The sequence below is a fragment of the Penaeus vannamei genome, chromosome 6 (assembly GCF_042767895.1).
Source record: "Penaeus vannamei isolate JL-2024 chromosome 6, ASM4276789v1, whole genome shotgun sequence".
In the NCBI taxonomy this organism is placed as follows: domain Eukaryota; kingdom Metazoa; phylum Arthropoda; class Malacostraca; order Decapoda; family Penaeidae; genus Penaeus; species Penaeus vannamei.
The window spans coordinates 44,633,091-44,640,590 of record NC_091554.1 but is presented as its reverse complement, the minus strand read 5'-3'; the positions used below and the strand labels follow the sequence as shown (position 1 = coordinate 44,640,590).

The 7,500-nt window shown below is 35.2% G+C and overlaps 3 protein-coding genes across 6 annotated transcripts in view; 1 reads left to right on the top strand and 2 right to left on the bottom strand.

The window, feature by feature from the left end:
* The window catches only part of LOC113828361 (E3 ubiquitin-protein ligase RNF181), a 4,809-nt gene extending 775 nt beyond the window's left edge, over positions 1–4,034 (top strand). For all 3 annotated transcript variants that reach the window (XM_027381313.2, XM_070123077.1, XM_070123075.1), the window contains exons 2-6: positions 764–873; positions 1,765–1,873; positions 2,145–2,254; positions 2,374–2,448; positions 3,630–4,034. In XM_027381313.2, the coding sequence (XP_027237114.1) occupies positions 766–873; positions 1,765–1,873; positions 2,145–2,254; positions 2,374–2,448; positions 3,630–3,689 (462 nt within the window). In that variant the 5' untranslated portion in view covers positions 764–765 and the 3' untranslated portion in view covers positions 3,690–4,034. The remainder of the gene's footprint in view (positions 1–763; positions 874–1,764; positions 1,874–2,144; positions 2,255–2,373; positions 2,449–3,629) is intronic.
* Positions 1–7,500, bottom strand: part of LOC113820865 (SET and MYND domain-containing protein 4) — a 271,966-nt gene that overhangs the window by 239,987 nt on the left and 24,479 nt on the right. The gene's annotated exons all lie outside the window — the stretch shown is intronic.
* PolrMT (mitochondrial RNA polymerase) overlaps positions 4,110–7,500 on the bottom strand; it is a 27,660-nt gene continuing 24,269 nt past the window's right edge. For both annotated transcript variants that reach the window (XM_070123068.1, XM_027381301.2), the window contains exons 18-22: positions 7,007–7,149; positions 5,986–6,113; positions 5,425–5,596; positions 4,940–5,031; positions 4,110–4,678 (exon numbers count right to left, since the gene is read on the bottom strand). In XM_070123068.1, coding sequence (XP_069979169.1) covers positions 4,549–4,678; positions 4,940–5,031; positions 5,425–5,596; positions 5,986–6,113; positions 7,007–7,149 — 665 coding nt within the window. In that variant the 3' untranslated portion in view covers positions 4,110–4,548. The remainder of the gene's footprint in view (positions 4,679–4,939; positions 5,032–5,424; positions 5,597–5,985; positions 6,114–7,006; positions 7,150–7,500) is intronic.

Genomic DNA, 7,500 nt, shown 5'->3' with positions numbered 1-7,500 from the left:
TGGCTGTGTAAAACAAAAGAAATACAAGCATGATATCCAAGAATGAGTAATTGGTGAGTCACGACATCTTTGCCGAGGTGCATCCCTTAAGGCTATCTGCGTCAGATGTGGTGGAGATTTTGTATTTCAGGCGGGAAATTGGGGGGATTTAGGGAGCACAGCCACCTAATGATAGAAATGCAGAATACCATTTAGTCTAACCCCATCATTTCCCTTGAATATCTCATGGGTCTGTATTGTCACTATTGTTGTCTAGCACTGACTATAACGATTGTAAATGGACACTAGACATCATAAGGAATCTGTCAGTACCAAGCTCGATGGAAGTTGAGATGCGGACCTATTTTAGAAAAATCCCCAAATCCAGTGTTAATGTGTATAAAATAAAGCAACATTTGCTAAACAAAGTATGTGAATACATGCATGGCAATGACTTTATGCTTCACATGCTTACAAAAGTAGACAAATTTCCACCACATATATTTGTCAGAATGGAACTTGCTGACTTCCATAGCAGAGTGTCATCAACCAGTTCAAACTCTATATCATATGCAGTATGCTGGGAAGGTTGTTGGCTTTTACCAGAGTTTGAAGCATAGGAGCCATGTACTGTTGCATGCTGGAAATTATAGATATGTGACCTATATATACATGTATATAATCTTTAAGAATATGCTCTATTATTTCTTTTTTTATTAATATGAAACTCACTTTATATATATCATTAGAGACTAAAAACTAAAATTCACTATTCTCTTTAAAGCAATGGCATCATACTTTGATGAACACAACTGCCAGCCGCTGCGACAAGGGGAAACCCCAGACCACTTTCTCCACATGGCTCGACTCCTACTCCATGGAGGTTACTGGCAGGTCAGGATAAATCTTTTGTATGTTACCTTCTCAGATACAATTTCCTCCACAAAAGTACCTCAGGGTTCATAATGAATATAGTGTTGATAACGAAAGTGGGGGGCTTAGGAGATGGGGACTGAAGCCCAATGTAGGGGATCACCCATACTTTGGACCTCAGCCCTTGGTAAACTAATTCTCCATTGTCTTTTCTGCTCTCCCTTCCTTTTTCTTTCTCCTCTTCTTCTTCTGTCCACATTCTCAAGTATGAGCCATGCTGAAAGAATGAAAGGCTGGCTTTTTGTCAATCCTGAACACCCTTCGCATTCAATTTGCTTTTCCCTTTTTACCCATTTCATTACCATACTAACCAGCAGTGCTCTTCAACCTTTCACGTCTAACATATTTTGTCCTAATCGTTAACTCAATTGTAACCTTTTTGCCACAATACATTGTCATAGTGCTGTATGACCTTTGAGGTCTGGCTCATATATTTGTTTTGACCATTAACCATTCTGGAAATCCATAAACATCGCCTTATTAACCAAAAAACTTCCTTACACGAGGGTTTCACCCCCAAGCCTCACCCTATTGCTATATTTTGAATTTTCTGCTAATGACCTTAGATGTTGACACGGCAGAAAATATTCAATAAAGATATTAATATTTCCGTTGTATGACATGATCCAATGATAATTGTTATATATGTTGGAAAGAAATGTACAGGAAGGGATGGTAGGGTTGATGGCATAAGGAGATGCATTGATAGTTATTGTATTGCAACCTTCATAACTTTCCTATGTAACAGAGTAGGAGAAAAGGGGATTGTTGAGCAGAGTATTACCATGTAAAGGTTATTATATATTTTCTTCTGTTATCTTACTTAATCAGTCTCCCTTTTTTTTTTAACAGAATCTGCAGTTGGAATTCTCACAGATTGTTGGTTTTGGAGATAAGCCCCCACCTCCTGCATCCAAAGAATTTGTTGAGAGCCTTGAGACAATTATTGTGAAGAAGAATGGTAAAATAGCCCCTTCTTAGTTCACTCTTGTACAATATCTACAAAGTAAATGATTCCTATATTTAAAAATGTCTAATGCAGTAGAGCAGAAGTCTTCACAAAGAGATGTCCCTGTATAGTCAGACGTACATTATATCCCATTAAGGACTTGTCCAGGGCAGTCAAAACATGTTATCATTCACAAGCACACTGTAGATACAATTTCAGGAAGACGGTTGTACCATCTGATTAATGTATTTTTACCTAAAACATTACATAAACTGTCTTACAGGTGGCCAGTGCCCAGTGTGTCTCAAAGAATGGTCTGAAGGGGATGAGCAGAAGCAGCTGCCTTGTCAACACAAATTCCATCCCACCTGTATCTTACCATGGCTGGAGAAAGTCAGTGATGAAATTAATTTAGGTTCTAGTTAAAAGTCACTGTTTTGTTGGGACTATATATTAATATTTCACTCATCATCTTTTAACACAAACTAATATGATTTCTCACGTTTTGGCAGACCAACTCATGTCCAATGTGCCGTCATGAGGTTCCTACAGATGATGAGGACTATGAGGAATACCGAAGGCAGAAGGTATGGTACAAGATGTTGAGATACAGTATCCTTTCTTCAAGTATAGTTAACTATTGTATGTTGATCATTTGTTGCTGATGCTATATAAGATCTTTACTCTTTTGTTTTGATAGTTTCTTCATTCATGAATATTTGATGTAATACTGAGTAATATTTTTATTGTGGAGGACTATTTCTTTTAGTGGTGATTTTTTGTTTATCATATATTGTTAGCATTAATCTTTTATTACTGTATTAGAAACAAGTGAGGCGTTTGTTTTCTTTATTGATATCAATATTAATATATCATAATGTTGATATTGATATGAATTTTTTGACTATTAATTTCTTCAATGCTAGTTTTAGACAACTTTTGGTGTATAATTATGAAGAGGATGATATTGATTGTCATCATTATCATTATTGTTAGTTTTCTTTCATTGACAATATAGTAATGTACAGTAATATTTAAGATTTTGTGATTACTTGTTGCTGAATACAAATAGAAAAATGCTAAATGTAAGTAAATAAACAAAGGAAAAAAAAAAATTTGTACTGGAGATAGCAGTCTCCACACAGAATTGCATGAATGAAAGGAAGAAACATGAAAAGTTTGTTATCTTCATTCTTTATATAAGGATAATGAGAAGATTATTAGGAGTTAGTTTCTTTTCACACGTTGCTTAATGGCTCATACCTATCGTGTGCTGAGCCAACTCACTTTTCCATGTGTGATATTCACTTCTTTTTCAAAAGAAAGTTCACCTATGCCCATGTCACCTGTGTGTAATTTGACTCCATACCTGGTATTCAGTTATGCCTTTAAAAATCATATCAGGAATTTACGCATTGAAAAATGTTTATGGTAAACAATTGTATAGCCAGTTATCAGCACAAAGGATGAGGCTGTTACATTACAGCGCATCCCATTTTCATTGACACCATCTGTTTAGTAGAGGTGTAGTAAACTTGTGTCAGATTCTATTGTAGGGATATTATGTCACCAAGTTTAAAATTTAATTAAGTAAGGTATTAGTTGGTAAGGGCAGTCAAATAAAAAATCACCAAATACAAAATTGCAAAATGTGAAATCACTAAATGTCAACGTGCCAAATATGAGGCTTTACTGTACAAATGTTTGCAGTTCCCATTTTCCACATCTAAGAAACTGAATTTTTATATCTATTGTTTTTCCTTTACAGAAGAGAGCCAGGGACAGGGAGGCAGAACTAGAAATACTTCATGACTCAATGTTTTCTTGAAGTGTTTTATGAATAAATGTAAAAAGATTTTAAAAAATGATAATTGATATGACTTTATAAAGGGATTTGAATGTCTTCATTGTTATTTTAAAATCGTAACTAATTTACTGTTAAATTTCTTTTATCTTTACTTCCTTTAGTATATGCATCCACTTGTGCCCTTTTCTTTTTTATATACATCCCCATCAAGTAGATTATTATTATTATTTTATTTTATTATAAGTAAATTTACCTATGAAATGTAGTAATTTTCATATGTTGGTAAACAGGTAAGAAAAAAATAATTTTGGAAGATATAACTATGAAACTGATAACTGATACTTAATAAATTATTTCAAATCTTGATTCCGCATTTTGGATTACCCCATTATCTTGGGGAGAAGGGGAAAGAAAGGAACGGAAAAGAATGATACAACTTCAACCAAACCTAACATTTATTAACATATTGATTTAATTCATGACATTTACATCCTGAGACTAGAATTCTAGCTTTTCATTTCAATTATCAAATTGTAGCACCATCAGGATATCTTCTACTGAGTGGCAGTAATATATTACAACACAGCCAAAGCTTGCAACATTCTTCTTATACAATGTACAATACCATCACCAGCAGTTCTATCAACAAGAGAATAACACTTGGTGTCATTGTTTAGTAAACTTTACAAATAAATTCTGTACAGATTTTACCTGAGAAGACATGGAACTACTGGTTCTTCATCATAACCTTTTCCTTGGTGAGGGAGACTCTGTCCTCGGCAAAAGACTCAATGAGATGTATGAGATTTCCTGGGAGAACCCAACTATGAAGGAAGGCAAGTGAGAGGAGCCTTAAATTAACTTGGGAGGGGGGCTTGGGTTAGCTGAAGAAGAAAGTACTGCGCAGGACGTTTGATATGTCAAAATCTCCCTTGGGTGGAACTTTGCCTAATAGATTGTTAAGCCGCATCTTGGAGGAGTCTGAAGCTGACCCATCATGTGCAAAATCCCTGTTGGAGAAGAGGACAGGTTTGTTAGTGCATCCAAAAAAGATTGAGAAATATAAGCATATGCATGCAGGCAGGCATGACCAAGTACAACATCTATAAAAAAATATCATGAAAATATTCCTTCAATTGTGAAATGAAATACTATTCCAATAACATTCTCTAGTTTTCAATGACATCCCCCCCTCTTTAATTTCAAAATAATCTAAGGAAAGTGCAAGATATTTTTTACCCCCAGATAAACATTCTTTATTTTGACATTACCTGCGATCATAACCAAATTTCTCTTGGAGGAATAATGATAAGTCTTCCAGGATAGGCTCACTGTGTAGGGCTACAAACTGGTTGCGACACACCTTTAATTAGGAATAACAAAATGAATAATAAAGAATGGTGTGGGTAGGAGGTAAGGTGAGTGAAGTAGGTTATAAAAAGAACATCTGGAAAGGGAGAGAAAAAAAGAGAGAAAGAAAGAAAGAAAGAAAAAAAAGACATCCCTAGAACAACCGCAAAAATCCAATTCTAAAAGAGGGACAGAGACTTAAAAGAAAAAAAAAAGAAAAAAGAAAAAAAGCAATTCCTTTCCTTCCATGATGAGAAATTGAAAGAAAAAAAAGAGATATGCTGGATTAAGAACTAACAAAATCTCAACCCCTTGAGGGAGGCAATGCTTAATAGTATATACAGAAATTCATTAAAAATGTTCAAATAATAATACCAAAATACAATAAAGCCAACCTATCACATACCTTGTTCATGATGTCCACTGTGTTGGCATGTGTCCAAAAACAGTCATGAACTGAGACAAAGGTGATACCTGCTTGTTGGCAGAAAAGTGAGGTAAGCATCATGTGTGATGAGTCAAGAGAATGGATGAAGTTAGGTGGGAAAGCATTCTTCTGCTTCATTACGTTTGGACGCCTGAAAGAGGTGAAGATCTGTGTTAATATTTCTCTTGCCACTCTTGTGGATTGGGTAGTGTTATACATGTCCTCTTTGAGAATATTGAAAAATTTCAGGTCTTTTTAACCAGTCAAGTTTTGATTATTACCTTTTATCAACCTAACGTTTATCCTAAAGTTTATAAAAGAAAATAGTAAAAAAAGGAAAAAAGAAAATGGGTTCAAAAAGGGTGCTACATGGCTTATAAATCAGACAAATAGCTTTGTCATAGGCCTTGACACAGGAATTTGGAATGGACCATGTGATTTTCTAATTCCCATAAGTCAGTTCTATTGCTCATGACCTTTGCTCAATATACGGATCACCTCCTAAATGAAAAAACAGGGAAGTCTACAGGACAAACTCACATAAATGAATCCATGCTATAGGATGATGGTAACTTTTCCATACAGATTTTATTCCCCGATGTCTTGCTGTATGGCTGCACCACGGGGAAGCCCAAAGGTGTTACCCACTCTATGTTCTCACTCCGTGTCTGTGTGAGAAGAGAACAGAACTGTTTAGCAGGCATTACTGGATATAATGCAGCGTCCATAAACAATGAGTTTCCATCCCTTATCTATTTTTCCAGCAATATTTTGTTTGGTAACAACTGCAACAACTGATTTTCATATATTCTTTTCACAAGTCGTATGGATGACTGCACATGGTGGATTCAAGAAATTACAACATAACGGACAATTTTGTCTTAAAATTCTAAACGTAATTCATATATCACTGAAGCTAGTGCTTTGCAGGATGGTATATTTATTATCAGTCAGAAATTACCATTTGTATCATCTGCATTCAATTTGTTAACAAAAGCTACATACCATGATTTGCATGGCCAGGCAAAAGACTTGGAATTGTAGCATTTGTTGGCAATTTTAGCACAGATAATAACCTAATAAAAACAACAACAATAATAATATGTAATAATAATAACAGCAATAATGATAATGGTAATAATAATAATAGTGGTAATAATAATAAAAATAATAATAATAGCAGTAATAATTGTAATAATAATAATAGCAGTAATAATAATATAGCAATAATAATAATATAGCAATAATAATAATAATAATAATAATAATAATAATAATAATAATAATAATAATAATAATAATAATATTCAATGGTAAAACATTCCTAATGACCATCCTTGGCCAATTTTTTTATAACAAGACATCCTTGTCACCAGGATGAAATGGCAGGGGTAAAAAAAGAAAGAAAGAAAAGAAAAAGACAAAGAAAAAGAAAGAAAAAGGAAAAAATAGGAAGAAAAAAAAAGAAAAAAGAAAAAGGAAGAAGAAGAAGAAGAAGAAGAAAAAACAGCAAAAAAAAATAAGTTGCTTACAACCTAGAAAACAATATACACCAAATCACCTGTGCAATAACACGTGCACACTCGGTGAACCAATCCTGGATCTCCTTGGTGGCAGTAAACATTTTCTCGAGGCTGTGGAATGTCTTGTGTACCAGATACTGTGAAGCTGCCCAGCGCTGGTCCATGGGAAAGTCATCCAAGGCTGCAATGGGAGGAAATAATAGAAGTCTGATGTCTTCTTCTTATTTGTACAGGCTTAAGGAGTTGGGAAAGAAATGTAATCCTAAAGGGAAGAAAGAGAAGGGAGGATGGAAATGATGATGGCCTCATAGGCAAAGCTTCAACAGAAACAATAAAAAATAACATGCTAATCCCAGAAATATGTTAACCCACCCGCGCCGGGTACATTTTGTAGCCAAAATTTAAAAAATCCGGGCAGCTACAAAATCGGCGGGCGGAGCTTCCCCGGAGTCTGTCCGCCCACCCGGCCGCGCGCCGCTTCTGCCTCGGAGCGCGGCTCCGAGACAGCATCGCACTGGCGGGCAGCCCGACA